This window comes from Artibeus jamaicensis, unplaced genomic scaffold (assembly GCF_021234435.1).
Source record: "Artibeus jamaicensis isolate MK-2021 breed Jamaican fruit bat unplaced genomic scaffold, CSHL_Jam_final contig_241, whole genome shotgun sequence".
Classification (NCBI taxonomy): domain Eukaryota; kingdom Metazoa; phylum Chordata; class Mammalia; order Chiroptera; family Phyllostomidae; genus Artibeus; species Artibeus jamaicensis.
Genome location: NW_026521509.1, coordinates 8,554,008 through 8,572,505, shown reverse-complemented (window position 1 = coordinate 8,572,505; position 18,498 = coordinate 8,554,008). Strand labels below are relative to the sequence as shown.

Below are 18,498 nucleotides of genomic sequence, written 5' to 3'. Positions count from 1 at the left end.
CTTTAAAAATTACCAGTATCTTACAGAGCTAAACATAAACATACCATACAACCCAGGAATTGCACTCCTGAATTTTTATTTCACTTAGTAAATATCTATGGATCACACAAAAATTTATACATGAATGCTTAGAGCAACTTTAATTCCAAAACCTAGAAACAACTTAAATGTCTATCAAGTATAAATAAATTATAATACATCTATAGAATGGAATATTGCTCAACAATAAAAGGGAACAAACTATCGACATATATAACAGTATGGATGAATCTCAAATGTATTCTGCTTTGTGAATGCAGTGAGACTCAAAAGGCTACGAACTACATGATTCCATGAGAGAATTTTCTTGAGGGGGGATGAAATCATTTTATATCTTTTTTAAAAAAGATTTATTTATTTATTTATTTATCTTTAGAGGGGAAGGGAAGGAGAGAGAAAGAGAAACATCAATGTATGGTTGCCTTTCATGCATCCCCTGCTGGGAACTGGCCTGCAACCCCAGTATGTGCCCTGACTGGGAATCGAACTGCGATTGTCTGGTTCGCAGGCCCGTGCTCAATCCACTGAGCTACACCAGCCAGGGCTCATTTTATATCTTGAGTGTATCTTACAATTGTCAAGAAGTGTATAAGCATACACTAAAAAGAGTAATGATTACTGTATGTTGATTTAAAATTATTTTTAATAACTCTAGCCAAAGAAAAAAGGTTTCCTACCTCACATTAGTTTCATCATTAAATTCTTCAGCCCATTTTTTCCTTGACTGTGCAGTAGTAGAACCATCTAAACGGTAATAGTCAATGTTTCTGAGCCACTTCCCTTCACCTGAAAATTTAATAAGAAAAAGAGATTTGATGCATCCTTTTCTTCTTTGCTTACCATTTAAAAGCTCATCATATATATTCTATTTGCACAGCAAAACAATTTTTAATCAAATGGTAATTATTGTATTGCAAATAAATTTACCACACATTTCCTTTTAACAGATACTGAAAAACAACAATACTTTAAAAACTATCATCATCTACATGTGAATTTAAGGTTTCCTTGATTAGAATTCTTTAAAACTGTCCAAATATGTTCAGTTATATTATGTCCATAAAGTTTGGTTTTAATTAAATCTGTAAACATCCAGGTTTTCACCCTTCTTACTAACAAATTGATACTGATCAGATATAAAACAGAGACATATAATATAATTATTCACTCACTGAAAATATATTTACTGAATGTCTGTTATGTGCCAAAACTATTCTATAGCCTACAAATATCGGCACATGTTCCAATTTTATGTCAATTGTGTGCGTGTAAGAAAGGAATACAACTTTATAAGTTAAACGCTGTTCAGACACATTGCCTTTTGTACAGTGAGGTGAAATTTTACCCAATGCTGACAATGATACAAAATTATGAAAGGTTTAAATGCTTATGAAATAATCTCATACATAATTTTATTCTGATTCTTTAACTTTCAACATAATACTATTTAACACCCTAGAGTCTTAAAATAAAAAAAAAGTTGGCAAAACTGAGATGTATATATTTCAGCAAACTCTTTTTACTTAAAGAATTAGGTCATTAGTTTAAAATGTGCTTTTTGACATGTTTATTACATACCTACATATCAACATCCTAAAATTTCCTTGCTAAAAATTCAGTAATGGCTAAGAAAGGCAATTTCTTTATTTAAGTTTATTTCTTTCAAGTGGATAAAAAGGCATACACAGCTAAGAAAAAAAGAATTTGACACAGATGATTATATAACAAGACAAGGGACTGAAGTCACACTTGCATTAACAGCAGGATAATTATTAAAGTAAATACGCCAATCATAACTGTAAAGAGTATACAAATACTTTAATAAGCATTTCAAGATACTTTTTCATGATAATAAAAATGAACATTCTGTACTACTACTAATGTAAAACCCAACATACAAAAACTATGATACAGTGGTATAGATTAGTAATCAAAAATAAACACTTTAGAGTCAGACTCCCTGAGTTTAATCCCACTTTCATCATTTATTGGCATCTTCTCTTAAGGAAAAGTAACTGAAGTCCTTGTGTCTCAGTGTTTTTATCTTTAAAAATGAGGGAAAACCAAAGCACCTATTTTATAGGATTGTTGTTTATTAAATGAGCATAAGGAAAAAAAAGCTTAGAAAGTGTCTTTCACACAGTAACTAAATTTATGGAGTACTTAATATTCTCACTCATGAGTTCAGAGCGAACCATATCTGGCTCTATTATGGCATGTGCATGTGTTAGATCCCCCTCTCTAACACGATTTCCTATAATATCTCTTGAACCTTACTTCAGCACAGCACTAGTAGTCATCGTGGTAGTAGTAATAGTAGTAGTAGCAGCAGCAGAAGTAGTACTGGGTACTCAAAAAATAAACTGAATTAATTAGTGGTTAAAGCAAATATTTGCTGAAAACAATTTATATAATCGGATATGCACTAGCAAGCATAGGGAAAATATTCAACCTTATCAGTGGTCAGAAAAATATAAATTAAACAAAAAGAACCATTCTTACCCATAAAAGATGAAGCAAATATAATTATAGTACTACAGGTATATAGTAAAAAATGGGCATTTCCCACTTTTTCACAGTGGTAGAGTCAATTGATATAACTTTTTTGGTAATACAGCCTTTAAGATAATGAAACACTCTCAGAACATAAAATCTAACTAACAACTAATGCGTAGTGATAATAGAAAAACATATTTACAGTTCTGGTCAAGATGGTAGAGTAGGAAAAATGGTGTGCTTAACCCCTTCCATAACCACATCAATATTACACCTAAATTATAGAACAGCCATGTTGAAAACCACCTCCAGACTTGCTGAACAGAACTCCTATAACTAAGGATATAAAGAAGGAATCATGTCCAGACTGATAGAAGGGACAGAGAGGCAAAACTGGCTGGATAAACTGGCTGTGGAGGTAATCCCTGAGATGCAAAAGGTGCCAGCCCTACACTAGACACCGCAGCCCAGAGCACCTGTGCCAGGAAGAAGAGTCTCCACAATATCTGGCTGTGAAAATCAGGGAGAATTCCATCTGAATGAGACAGATAGTTGCTGGAGACCCATGTGTCCTCTTGAAGTACCACACAGAGAGCCACAAACACTTGCCCTAAGCTCCAATGAAGGGATGGCAGGTAGAAAAGCATCAGGGACATTAAAAAAGGAACTTAATTTTCTGGCTTCAGTGATGACTGCAGTGGCAGCTTGCCCTGGAGAGAAGTATGGGCAGTCACCACTGTTCCTTTGCTGAGCCTTCCCCTCTCACACCCTGCAGGTGTGGGCAAGTGCCAAATCTGAGTCTCCATTAACTTAACTCTAGTCACCACACCCCAAGATTCCCTGAAACCAGGCCACACCCAGCTAGCACACCTTCCAGAACCTCTTTCAGCACCTGTTCACACAAGCAGCCCACCTCCAGCTAGACTTTCATAAAATATCAAAACTCCATTAAGTTTGCAGCAAAGCCTCTTCCAGGTGTATTCAACACAGTACAGGCAGCCAAAAATCACAGATTATTTTGTAGCCCCTACCAGGTGGGCCCCAGGCCAGGCAAAGGCAGCAGATAAACAACTTGGCTTGCATCCGGGGCCCAACCCAACAGGCACAAGAACCAACACACTTCATGGCTGACTTTAGCCAACACCAGAGCACCACATAATTAGCTGCATAAATGACACCCAAATGGTAGAATCAGCAAGCACCAGAGCACAGATAAAGTTACTCACCCTCCCTGGGGTGAGCCCTGATACAACAGCTTGTTCACTGTAGTCACAGATGCTTTTCACAGCCAGTCAGCATGAGGAACAAGCCCAGATACATGATGTGCCAACAGCAATCAAGGCTCAGTAACAACGGCACGCACAATCCACACAAGGAATATCTTTGGAGCATTCAGCTCAGGTGGCCAGGGAGACAGCAACACTGGGCCTTATAAAACACCTACTATATAAGGCCACCATGCCACGCCTCAGAGATGTACCAGATCTACCTAACACATAGAAAGAATCACAGGGAGGCAGCCAAAATGATGAGACAAAAAAGGTGTCCCAAATGAAAGAACAGGATATGAGGACAGAAACAAAAAAAACTAAACAAAAGGAGGCAAGCGATCTACCAGATAGGAAGTTCAAAACACTGCTAATAACAATGATCAAAGAACTTAGCAAACAAACAGATGAACTCAATGAGAACTTACACAAAGAGATCAAAACCATAAAAAATAAAGTCAGAAATGAAGAATATATTATATGGAATCAATAGCAGATCAGATGAAGCAGAAGTCTGAACCAGCAGTGTGGAAACAAGGTAAAAGAAAGCACCCCATTTAAATGAGGAGGTTTAAGGGATAGATGGGACAACATCAAGTGTAACAACATTCACATCAACTAGGGTATCAGAACAAAAAAAGAGAGCAAGAGATTGAAAACCTATTTGAAAAAATAATTACTAAAAATTTCCCTGATCTGGAGAATGAAACAGATATGTAAGCCCAAGAAACACAGGGAGCACCAAACAAAATAAATCCAAACAAGCCCAAACCAAGACTCATCATAATTAAAATGCCAAAGGTTAAAGACAAAGAGAATCTTAAAAGCAACATGAGAAAAGCAAGTAATTACCTACAAGGGAGCTCCCATAAAACTGTCAGCTGATTTCTCACAAGAAACTTTGCAGGCTAGAAGGGATTGGCAAAAAATATTCCAAGTGATGAAAACCAGGGACCTACAGCCAAGATTATTCTACCCAGCAAAGCTATCATTTAAAATGGGTGGGCAGATAAAGAGCTTCCCAGACTAGAAAAAGCTAAAGGAGTTTAGCAACACCAAACCAATGTTATATGAAATGTTAAAGGGTCTTCTTTAAGGAGAAAAAGAACACAAAAATATGAATAGTAAAATGGCAATAAATATGCATCTATCAACAAAAGAATCCAATAAAACAAAATAAATGAACAAGCACAGTAGGAACAGAATCATAGACACAGAGAACATTTTGATGATTGCCCGATGGGAGGAGATTTGAGGGAATGGGTGAAAAAGGTAAAGGGATTAAGAAGTGCAAATTTGTTGTTACAGAATAGTCATGGATTGTAAAGTATGGCATAGAGAATATAGTCAATAATAATTTAATAACTACGTATGGTGTCATATGTGAGATTTATCAGTATGATCACTTACTAAATTATGTAATGTCTAATCACTGGGGTGTACACCTGAAACTGATATAATAATGTATGTCAACTGTAATTGAAAATAAAAATACTTTAAATAATTAAAAGAGAAATAAAAAGGTTCCCAAACAAGAAAAAAACTAAAGAAGTTCATTAGAAACAAACCAGTATTAAACTTTACAGGGACTTCTTTAAGAAAAAAGAAAAAACAGGAACACAATTATAAAAAATAAAATGGCAATAAATATGTACATATCAATAATCACTTTAAACGTTATTGACTTATAAGCTTTAATCAAAAGGCAGAATGGATAAGAAAACCAGACACAAATATATGCTCTCTACAGAGAGGCACCTCAGAATGTAAGACACAAACAGACTGAAAGTGAAGGGATGGAAGAAGATGCCTCATGCAAATGGAAATTTTAAAAAGCTGGGGTAGTAATACTTGTATCAAACAAAACAGACTTGGAAGCAAAGGTTATAATAAGAGACAAAGAAGGATATTATATAATGTTAAAGGGATCAATCCAACAAGAGAATATAACTCCGGTAAACATTTACACATCTAATGTATAAGCACCTAAATATATAAAACAAATATTAACACCTATAAAAGGAGAGACTGACTAATACAGTCATAGTACTGGACTTCAACATCCCATTGACATCAATGGATAAAGCATCCAGACAGAAAACAATGAGGGAAACAGCTACCTTATAAGACACATAAGACCAAATTGAGCTAATTGAAGTTTTCAGAGAATTTCATCCTGAAATAGAATACACATGTTTTTCAAGTGCACATGGAATACTTTACCGGGCACACCATATATTAGGCCACAAAATAAGTCTCAATAAATTTCAGGAGACTGAAATACTAACAAGCATCTTCTTTGATTGTGTAGTTTGAGATTAGAAATCAACTATATGAAGAAAACTGAAAAAACACACATACACTTGGAAGGTAAACAAGATGCAACTAAATATTGAATGGCTTAACAGGATCAAGGAAGAAATCAACAATCACTATGAGACAAATGAAATGAAAACACAATGACCCCATTTTACAGGGCACACGCAAAGCAGTTCTAAGAGAGAAATTCACAGAAATATAGGCCTGCCTCAAGAAAAAAAGAAATTTCAAATAAACAACCTAACCTTACACGTAAAAGAACCAGAAGGAACAACAGCAAAGCCCTAAGTGAGTAGATGCAAGGAATAAACATCAGAGCTGAAATAAATGAAAGAAAAAAAAGAGACTAAAAACAATACAAAAGATCAATGAAACAAGAGTTGATTCTTTGAAAAGATAAATAAGAATGCTAAAGCTTTAGCAAGACTCATCAATAGAAAGAGGATCCAAATAAATAAAATCAGAAATGAAAGAGGAGAAATAACAACCAATACTAAAGAAATACAGCACATTGTAAGAATATACTATGAATAATTATATGCAAACAAATTGGCCAACCTGGAAGAAATGTTTAAATTCCTAGAATCATATAATCTTCCAAGACTGAATCAAGAAGAAACAGAAAATATGAACAAATAGATAACTACTAACAAAATCAAATGAGCAATGAAAAAATTCCTGACAAACCTAAGTCCTGGACCAGATGACTTCACAGGTGAATTTTATCATTTAATCAAAGATGATTTAACACCTATTCTCCAACTATTATGAAAAACTGAAGAGGAGAGAAGGCTCCCAAGCTCATTTCACAAGGCCAGCATTATCCTAATTCCAAACCAACAACGATATCCCCAATAATAGAAAACTACAGGCCAATATCCCTGATGAACATAGATGCAAAACTTCTCAATAAAATAGTAGCAAACCAGATCCAACAATACATTAAAAACATCATACACCACAATCAAGTGTGATTTATTCCTGGAATGCAAGTTTGGTTCAATATCCACAAATTAATTAATGAGATATACAACATAAACAAAAGATAAAAATCATATCAACAAATCCAGAAAAAGCATTCGACAAAATACAGCCCCCATTTATGATAAAAACTCTCAGCACAGTAGGAATAGAGAGAAATACCTCAACATAACAAAGGTCATATGTGAAAACAAACACGTAACATCATACTCAACAAGCAAAAATTAAAAGCATTTCCTTTAACATCAACAGAAACAAGACATGGATGTCTACTTTCACCAGTCTTCTTTAACACAGTGCTGAAAGTCCTAGCCACAGCAATTAGATAAGAAAAAAATTAAATACATCCAAATTGTATAGGGAGAAGCAAAACTCATTATTTGTAGATGACAGGATACTTTATACAGAGAACCCTAATAATTCCATTAAAACTGACAAATTAATTGACTAAAATAGAAGGATACAAAAGTAATATTAAAAAATCCATTGCATTTTATACACCAATAATGACTATAAGAAGGCAATATTAAGATAACAATCCCACCCTGGCCAGGGGCTCAGGTGGATAGACCATTATCCCAAAACGTTCAAAGTTGCAGATTCGATCCCTGGTCAGGGCACATACAAGAAGCAACCAATGAGTGCATAAATAAGTAGAATGACAAACCGGTGTCTGTCTCTTTCTCACACTACCCTTTCTCTGTCTCTCACTAAAAACAATATGAAATTTTAAAAGGAGAATAATGCAATTTACATTTGAATAAAAATTACATAAATAACTAGAAATAAATTTAATCATAGAGGTAAAAAGACCTGCGTTTGCAAAACTATAAGGCACTGAATCATATATACCAAGCTCATGAATAGGAAGAATTGACATTGTTAAAATGCCCACACTACCCTAAGCAATCTACACATTCTGTGCCATTCCTCTCAAAATACCAATGAGATTTTTCATAGGATTAGATCAAGTAATCCTAAAAATTTATATGGCACCATAAGAGATCACAAATAGCCAAAGCAATCTTGAGAAAGAACAATGTTGGAGGTATTATTCTACCTGATATCAAAGTGTACTACGAGGCTACAGTAATCAACACCAGAGTACTGGCATAAAAATAGGCACATACATAGATGAAACAGATAGAGAGCCCAGAAATAAACTGATGTCTATATGGTCAATTAAAATATGATGAAGGAGGTAAGAATACAAAATGGCATAAAGATAGTTTCTTCAATAAATGTTGTTGGAAAAACTGAACAGATACATGGAAAAAAGTGAAACTACACCGGTTTTTTAAACCATATACAAGAATTAACTCAGAATGGATTAAGAAATTAAATGTAAATAGTGAAAACTATATAATTCTTTAGAGAAAATATAGGGGTTAATCTTCATGAACTTGCATTTCACAATGGTTTGTTAGATGTGACACAAAAGCACAAGAAACAAGAAAGAGATAATTGGACTTATCAAAATGAAAAACTTCTATGCTTCAAAGGACATTATCAAGAAAGTGAAAAAACAACACACAGAATGAGATAAGATATTTACAAATCATATATATGACAAGAGACTGGTCAGATGCAGAAAATGACCAAAAATAATACTAACCTGTAACAGATAAAAATACAGATAACCCTATTCAAAAACTGACAAAGGACCTGAATAAATATCTTTTCCAAAGAAGATATACAAATGGCAAACAATCATGGGAAATGATGATAAGCATTATTAGTCATTAAGGAAATACAAATCAAAATCACAATGAAATACCAATAGGATCACTATAATAAAAAAGGGGGGAGGAAGCAAGTGTTGGCAAAGATGTGGAGAAATCTGAACCCTTGTATGCTGCTTGAGGGAATGTGGAAAACAGTTGGTAGTTCCTCAATAAGTTAAACACAGAATTATCATATGATCCAGTAATTCCAATCCTAAGTATATATCCAAAAGAATTGAAAACAGATGTTTAAATACATAAGAACTTGTATTCAAATGTTCATAGCAGCACTATTCACAATAGCCAAAATGGTGAGAACAAACTAAATCTCTAGGAATGAATGGATGGATCATCAGATGTAGGTTTTTATCTATACTATGAAATTTTATTAGATCATAAAAAAAATTAAATACTGACATATGCTATAACATGAATGAACCTTGAAAACATACGATGTGAAAGAAGTCAGTCATAAAAGACAACATATTATATGAATCCATTCATATGAAAGGTCCAGAACAAGTCAATCTAAAGAATCAGAAAGTAGATTTGTGACGGCTTAGGTATGGAAGCAGTGGAAGGGGAGGCAAAACAGTCACAGCTTAAAGGTGCAGGGTTTCTTCGGTGGTGATTAAAATTAAAAAAAAAAAAAAAAAAAAAAAAAACCTGACTGTGGTGATAGTTGTACAACTCTGTAAACATAGTAAAAACCATTGTATTGTACATTTTAAATGGTTCAATTTTACTTTATGTGAATTACATTTTAATAGAGCATTTAAATTTATGCTAAAATTGCAACAACAAAGACCATAATTATATCAATAAGGATAAAAATAAAGTGGAGAAAAACATGAAGATATTAGGGTTGCAAGTCTAGGTAGTATTTTTTCTTTTACTGTTAAAATGTTTATACAAGATATATAAATGAATGTCTTAAAACTTATAATATAGAAATGTTTGTAACTCACCTTTATAAATAAGAGGTTTATCTTTATCTTCCGTCTTCTCCCTACTAGCCAATTCAAGAAAATCTTCAATCAAGTCCAGAGATATGAGAGACTGGCTGAAAACAAGTCTAAAAAAACAAACGAGTATTCTTAGATTAGAAGATTTATATAGTAATCCTTCTTCCCAAACCGGTAAAAGATTTTGACACAATATTAATGAAAACCCTAAACAGGTTTTTTTGGGGGTAGAAATTAAGCTGATTTCAAAGTTCGTATGGGAATGCCAAGAGTATAGAGTAACCAAAACAAATTTGAAAGAGAAAAACGTAGAGACCTAACTCTACAGGATTTCAACACGTCCAAAGCTGGAGTAATGAACACAGTGTAGTACTGATGCAGAGACAAGCACAAGTCAATGGAACAAAATACAAAGTCTCCACGAAGAGAGCCACATAGTACAGTTCATTGGTTTTTAGACAAAGAGGTAAAGGCAATTCAATGATCTTAGCCAAATTGAACATCCATATTCAAATAAATGAACTTTGGCCTAAACCTCATACCTTTTATAAAAATGAACTTAAATGGAACATACATCTGAATGTAAAATATAAAACTACAGAATGTTTAGAAAAACACAGAAAAGAATCTTCATAACTGGAGGTTAGACAATTCTTAGACATGACACCAAAACTATAATCTATAAAAGTTGATAACTGGACTTCACCAAAATTAAGGACTTTTACTCTGCAAAACACACAGCTTACAGAATATGAGGGACAAAGTCTTCTCACTAAGAGTATCTGAGTAAGTTTAAATTGTACACATTCTAAATATTCCGCCATTCTATTTCAAATGTGTCCGTGGATTCTCGACTATCTATCCCCAGTAGATCTTTAAATCCTTTTTAACCATGAAAACTATTTGTTCACGTAATATCTTATGTAAGGTTAAAATAAAAAAAACCATAAAAGCAAGGTGTTTTAGGCTTTGAGGCAGGAGTAAAGGTATTAATGGCTCCTCACCCTCTGCTCTAGGTCATCAACTTACAAAGTTCTAACAAACACTTTGCAAACTGATGCTCTGATCTACCCAGTTAATAAGAAGTGGACATAATTACATACCTGGAAGTGAATAAAAAATTCTAGAAAGAATAAAAGAGAATTTCTTCTCTCCCTTATATATGCAAACAAAGTAGGTCTGTATACAAGGAAATAGGCACCTGTGGCAAGCATGTTTTTCCCCCCTTTGGTTCTGAAAGCTGTAATGTAGGACAGAGACGTGCTATGACTCCAAAAGATCTTTCACTCTCACTACTAGATGTCTTCAGGTTCAGTAGACCTAAAACAACTTGAACTGTGAAACAGGAGTTGGGAGTTAACAACACATGCATTGACTACTGCATGGCTTCCCAAACTCTGCACTGTGGGAGTCTAGTGTATACCAGCTGCTACTCCTGAAGTACTGGGAGATAAATGAATGTACTCCTGGTGCTCAGTGTTAATGATCAGGGCTATACCTTGCTTGATCCTTCAGTAGACTGATAATCTTTCCCAGAATCAAAAAATGTATTGAGTCAATTCTCTCTGAACCACAAATTAGGTTTTTAAACACTTCATATAATTGGGACACTTAAATTCTTAGAAATACTAATTATTTAATGGGAATTACTCTGAATTTTGGGCTACTGTTTGGGAAAACAATTGACTTGAGTCAGTATTAAGGTTGGTTCTGAGAACCACTGAACAAAAGCAAGTCTCACTATGAAAACGGTAGTGTTATTAGGACCAAGTGCCTGTAAACTAATGGTTAATATATGTTAACCTTTTATACTTGCAGACAACATGAAGAACTACTGTCATGATTAGTTATAATTTTTCTACTTATGTAAACTATATTGGCTTTATTTAATAAATGACCCATGTTAAAATATAAAGACAATACTCATCAAATTCACACATATCAGCCCTAGCTGGTGTAGCTCAGTGGATTGAGCGCAGGCCTGTGAACCAGTCTATTGGGATTCGATTCCCAGTCAGGGCACATACCTGGGTTGCAGGCCAGTTCCCAGCAGGAGACCCACAAGAGGCAACCACACATTGATTTTTAAAAAATTCACACACAACAAAAATCTGGGGATAAAGATTAAGTCAGATTTAACATTTAAATGAAAGAAAAATTAATCAGAAGGGCTCAGCTGAAATCAGTGGTGTACTCGAGTTGGCTCTTAAATAGCTTAAAACTAGAAAGTAGATTGTTAACATCTCTCTTCACATCTGACATCATGTTGGGAGGTTGAATTGGCCATGGTTGGAGCATTTATACCATGGAAATCAGTAAATGTTATAAATTAGGCTTTCCTTTCTTGTTTCTCTTCTCTAATATATATATATATATATATATATATATATATATATATATATATATCAATCTTTTCATTCATTCATTTGGAGAGTCAGCTGTTAACCATTTATCAACATATCACTGGCTAAAATCACTAAAATTTATTTATTTCTCACCCTGTGGAGATACCAAGTTTTTACAGGGTATGGCAAAAGTTTATAGCTGTGAGTATGCTAAACACAGACTTTATTCTTCTATTATTATTTATTAATTCTTGTATTATTTTCTTTTTTAAAGATTGTATTTATTTATTTTTAGAGGGGAAGGGAGGGAGAAGGAGGGAGGGACACATCAATGTATGGTTGCCTCTCGCAAACTCCCTACTGGGGACCTGGCTGGCAATCCAGGCATGTGCCCTGACTGGGAATTGAACCAGCGACCCTTTGCCCTTTGGTTCACAGAACAGTGCTCAATCCACTGAGCTCCACCAGCCAGGACTAATTATTATATTATTTTCTATACAAAAAATTGTATCCCTATCTTGTTGCCCACCCCCCAAAGTATCTGGATCAAAACTGCACAAATAGAGAATAGGGCAATCTGATTTAATAGCACTTCTTTTTTAAAAAAAGTATCTTTTTGGACCACAGATTTCAACATCAATCAACAGTGTTACTTAGAGGTTGTAACGGGGATCAAAACAGGTATCTCCAAGATGTGCTACTTTGACATGTGGATTATTTTGAGGTGAAGGTAATAGAGACCCTGAAAGTTCAAGAGAAACTGTTATCAGAAATAACTTTTTTACTAAACACTGTTCTTATCCTGCAAATTTTCCTCTTCCCCTCTGAATCCTCAGGGCACTTTACCACATTGCTTAAGCTCAGAATATCACGGACAGCTCACATCACCTTCCTGTCTCTGAATCTCTCTTGTATGTGCGATCTCATGCTGTCATATATGTCATATATGACATACTGTCATATATGTCTAGGTTCTTTTCCCATATGTACCTGTGTGATTAAATTTGGTTATTTTCTCTAAATCTGTCTCATGTTGATTTTCTTATTAGACCAGGTAAAAGAACCTAGAAGGGTAGAGTAAAATTTCTTCCTCCCCCCAAATTGGAAGACCATTCTATAGGATTTCTTGAAGGGGTGCATAGAGTCCAGAATAAACAAGAGCCAGCATTACTAAAAGCTCTGTGTTAATAAAATCTCAGCTGGAGTGTTTTGTTTACCGCAATGACATTTTGAGATGGGTATTAAAATCGGAAGTATATTCAAGACCATGTGGTCAGGACTGAAATCATGCCACACAAAAATCAATAAACTGAGAAGAGAAGCTAAAAATGAGAAGAGTGATAGACCTACTCTTTAAAGATAAAACAAACGAAATATAGTAGTGATGTTTGCAACCTACTTTAAAAGGCATCAGGAAAACAAGATTGATGGATGCATAAATACATATGAAATAAAGAAAGTATAGTCAATATAGAATATAGTATTGATTCTAGGTGACAGGTATATAGGTATTCACTATAAAATTATTTCCATTTTTCATTGTTTGAAAATTTTCATAATGAAATGTTAGATAAGGAATAGTGGTAATCGCAATTCTGGAAATGCCTAGTTTTATACTCCTAAATACTCCTAACACTTAATAACATCCATCAGCTGGGTTTTCAACTAAAAACGATCATTAATAACTGTAAAAAAAGCAGGAAATATATTCTATTTTAGATCAGAATGGAAACAGCTATAGGAATAGTGTACAAAGTAAAGGATACATTTTCTAACAACCTGAAGTATTCAACTACAGGTAGCCTTATGTGATGGCAACTCTTCTACCATAGAAGAGGTAGGAGAATGTATGATAAATATGGTAGAGAGAGTCTTGCATTGGTTAGGAAACTAAAAGACCACAAAATCTCTTCTACATTCTTAAAGTTCTTGTATGGTACCCAAATAAAAAATAATTTTAAACTACAGAAGTTGACAGTAGAAAAAAGCATGAGCATGTCTACAGCAATAATCTCTCCTTACCTTTCAGAAACTCTGAACTCATATATCTACTTTCTCCTTCACATCTCTCCTGGATATCTAACAGGCTACTAAAACATAACATATCCAGAGCATGACTGGATACGCTATCTATCCAGTATGCTTAGTATGCTTTACTATCTGTAGTGAACTTAACTGTTCCCTAATATTGTCCATGTTAAGTAAATAACACTATCATCCACCAGCCAACTAGGCTAGAAGTCTGGGAATCATCTTTGACTAATGCCAAAGATGACCAATTTTTTAGCCTTCTGTTAAATTGTTCTTAAAAGCATACAGATATATTTTAAAAATATTTTGTGATAATATGTTAGGACATTATAACAGCATAAACAATAAGCCTGGTTCAACATTATAAAAGTATATTGTTAAATACTAATTTGAGGTATGAGACTGGAATCTGGGGAATGCATGGAAGAAAATGGGGGCACAAATCTGTAAGTGAAACAAACAGGGACAGAAAACAAGAAAGAGATGATAAAGAGAATAGCCAGAGAGGTGAAATAAAATAAAGTCTGAGAGATGTCCACTAGATTTGGAGATTAAAAGGTAATTAAGGGACCTGAGGTGGGAAAAAGCTCGGAAAAGTGAAAGAGTAAAAACTGGGCTCCATGGATTAAAAAATGAGTTTGAAGATGGTAAAACATAGGTATCAACTACAGGCTTGGCTCAAGGAAAGAAATTCAAGGTACAATAGCCAGCAAGAAAAAAAAACAGCACTAAAGAAATAACCAGAATATGCACTTAGAACTAGTGTCTAAGAAGGAAGATAGCTGTCTATCACTACACTAACCAAAGTAATGACATCTTCAGAAAGAAAGAAAAAACATTTCTTCAAAGAAATTGTTTAAATAATAGAAGAGTTATCAAAAAGTTCATTTGTATAATAAAATAGGAAAGAACTTACACTTTATCCCCAATTTCCTCTGCCATTCGAAGAATTTCAAAGAGAAGTACCATTTTGCCAGAATGCTCTAAAATCTCAGCATCAGCATCTGTAACAAAATCTTTGTACCAGTCTGGAGCTGGGCTGCTTGGATTAGAAGAGGAAGTAGCTTTACCTAAATAAAATAAATGAAACATAAATAAGTAGGTAAATAAGGAAGGAAACTATAAGACCCCAAGAGAGGGACTAAGAAAGAGACCAAGAGAGACAGGTATAGACCAACCAAAGGAGAGAGTGACAAAGAGACAAGATAGGGATTTGGGGCAGGGGAGCAAAACACAGGCATGCACATGCATGCTCCTGTCCATAGAGAAAAAAGGCCCCCACAGCAGAGAAAGAGAGAGAGAGAGAATGAGCACATGCTCTCTATATTGTCAGAGAAAGGCTTGAGGTAGGGGGCTGAGAAATACAGAGATTCTGAGAGGCAGAGTCCCCTACACCTGAGACATAATAACCCCCAAAACACAGGTACTGGGACAGAAAAAGACCCAAAGAGAGACGTAGAAAAATGAAGAAAAGGAAAAGAGAGAGGGGAGGCTGGCTGACAGAGGCATCAACAGAGAAAAGATCTCAGAGGAATGGGCAGGAAACACTGCAATGTACTTCTAGAGTTCTGGAAAACTAAAACAAATACTGATCCCAGAATCACCATATGATATCAAATGTTTTTATTATTTTCACCACAAACTTTGATTATAAATGGTGCAAGCAAAAAAATGACACAAAATAATGTAATAGATCTAAACATAAACAAATCAATTCAAAAGGAGAAATTTACAGGTTTAGCCTGTTTTTGTACCTTCTCTCAGTTGCTTTTTTAAAAAAATATATTTGACTATGCCACTACAGTTGTCCCATTTCCCCCCCTTAATTCCCCTCCACCCTGCATACCCCCTCCCCCACCATTCCCCCCTTTAGTTTATACCCATGTATCACAAGTTCTTTAGATTCCATATTTCCCATACTATTCTTGCCTTCCCCCATCTACTTTCCACCTACCATCTATGCTACTTATTCTCTGTACCTTCTCCCCCCTTCTCCTCCTCCCACTCCCCTGTTGCTAACCCTCCATATGATCTTCATTTCTATGGTTCTGCTTCTGATCTAGCTGTCCTCTTAGTTTTTCTTTTAGGTGTGGTTGTTAATAACTGTGAGTTTGCTGTCCTTTCACTGCTCATATCATTTTTAAAAATATTTATTTTCAGAGAGAGGGGAAGGGAATGAGAAAGAGTGGAGAGAAACATCAATGCGTGGTTGCCTCTCATGTGTCCCCTCTGGGGACCTGGCCTGCAACCCAGGCATATCCCCTGACTGGGAACTGAACCAGCAACCTTTTGCTTCACAGGCCCGTGCTCAATCCACTGAGCTACACCAGCCAGGGCTCACTGTTCATCTTTTTAATCTTCTTTTTCTTAAATAAGTCCCTTTAACATTTCATATAATAAGGGCTTGGTGATGATGAACTCCTTGAACTTGACCTTATCTGAGAAGCACTTTATCTGCCCTTCCATTCTAAATGAAAGCTTTGCTGGATAGAGCAATCTTGGATGTAGGTCCTTGCCTTTCATGACTTGGAATACTTTCCAGCCCCTTCTTGCCTGTAAGGTCTCTTTTGAGAAATCCGCTGAGAGTCTGATGGGCACTCCTTTGTTGGTGACTGTCCCCTTAGCTCTTGCTGCTTCTAGGATTCTCTCCTTCATTTTAATCTTGGCTAATGTAATGATGATGTGCCTTGGTGTGTTCCTCCTTGGGTCCAACTTCTTTGGGACTCTCTGAGCTTCCTGGACTTCCTGGAAGTCTATTTCCTTTGCCATATTGGGCAAGCTCTCCTTTATTATTGGTTCCACTAAATTTTGCACTTGTCACTCTTCCTCTTCCCCTTCTGGTACCCCTAAATTCGGATGTTGGAATGTTTAAAGATGTCCTGGACGTTCCTAAGCCTCTCCTCGTTTTTTTGAATTCTCCTTTCTCCAATCTTTTCTGTTTGGTCATTTTTTTCTTCCTTCTGGTCCACTCCCTTGATTTGAGTCCCAGTTTCTTTTCCATCACTATTGGTTCCCTGTGCATTTCCCGTCATTTCAATTAGCTTAGCCTTCATTTTTTCATCTAATTTGTGACTAAAATCAACCAGTTCTGTGCGCATCCTCATCACCAGTGTTTTGAACTGTGCATCTGACAGGTTGGCTATCCCTTGGTCGCTTAGAAGTATTGGTGGCTCTGGGGCACTGAGCTGTTCTTCAGCCACAATGTTTTGGTCTGTTCGTGCCTGTTATGATTGAGGGGGCGGAGCCTTAAGTGTTCACAGGGGTGGGATGACCCAGGTCGCCTGTTTGTGACGTTTATGTGGGGGCGGGGTCAGAGAGGGGCAATGGCGTTTGTTCCGCTCTCTCTCAAGATTTCAGTCCCTTTTGCTGCTTCCCGCAAGCAAACCTGGCCTCCCTGGTGCCTGCTCCCGGGTGTGTGGGTCTGTGCACCCTCCAGGACCCTGTGGGTCTCTCCAGCAAACTCTGTGTGAGCCTGGGAGCTTCTCCCAGCACCTCAACTCTGGACAGTTTTTCCAGTTGGTGCCTTTAGGCTTTCATTCCCGTCGCTGGGGCCCTAGCCTGCGTGGTTTGTCTCACTGCTCTCCTTTGCCTGGTTTATCTGTGTGCAAATGTGTGACCGAATGTGTGACCGTGTTCAGCCAGTAGCTTTGCGCCCTCACTGTGTCCACCCGTTGCCACCCCACGCCTGGGATCCGTGAACCACAGCCTGCGCTCCTGGGTCGGTCGGCTGCTTTTTCCTGCCGGACCCGCTCCGCCAGGCACTGACTCCGCCCCTTTTACTGGTCTTGCTGAAGGGTTTGATGTTGTCAGACTTCTGTACAGTTGAATTTTCTGTGTTTTGGTTGCGTTATTACTAAAACTTTGTTTTCTTTAAACTTGGTTGTGTGAGGAGGCACAGAGTTTCTACCTACGCCTCCATCTTGGCTGGAGGTTCCTCTCAGTTGCTTTTTAATGTGAATTACTTTATATTCTTATCAAAAATATTTTACATATTCAGAAGTGTATACAGAATATAATGAACAGCTGTGTTTCCACATCCCACTTTTACCAAAATTAAAGACTTGTTAAATCTGTTTCTGATGCACTTGGAAGCCTAATATGTGACCTTACCCAATTACTTTTGTCCTCCTCTCCATTCATCTGGATAGGTAACTAAAACCTTAAATTATATATTTTTTATTTCTGTGTATATTTTGTATTTTCACTATATGTGTATCTCTAAGCTGTACATTATCTTTTATGTTTTTAAATTATAGCAGGTCCTCAAATAATGTTCTTTTGTTCAAAGCTCTTTTGGTATAACATTAATGAGATACCACAGGAACTTAGT

General features: G+C 35.9%; 1 protein-coding gene across 6 annotated transcripts in view; it reads right to left on the bottom strand.

Moving 5' to 3' along the window:
* ATRX (ATRX chromatin remodeler) overlaps positions 1 to 18,498 on the bottom strand; it is a 200,037-nt gene that overhangs the window by 50,361 nt on the left and 131,178 nt on the right. For all 6 annotated transcript variants that reach the window (XM_037132200.2, XM_037132203.2, XM_037132202.2 and 3 more), the window contains 3 exons: positions 15,085 to 15,238; positions 9,796 to 9,902; positions 717 to 825 (listed from right to left, as the gene is read on the bottom strand). In XM_037132200.2, the coding sequence (XP_036988095.2) occupies positions 717 to 825; positions 9,796 to 9,902; positions 15,085 to 15,238 (370 nt within the window). The remainder of the gene's footprint in view (positions 1 to 716; positions 826 to 9,795; positions 9,903 to 15,084; positions 15,239 to 18,498) is intronic.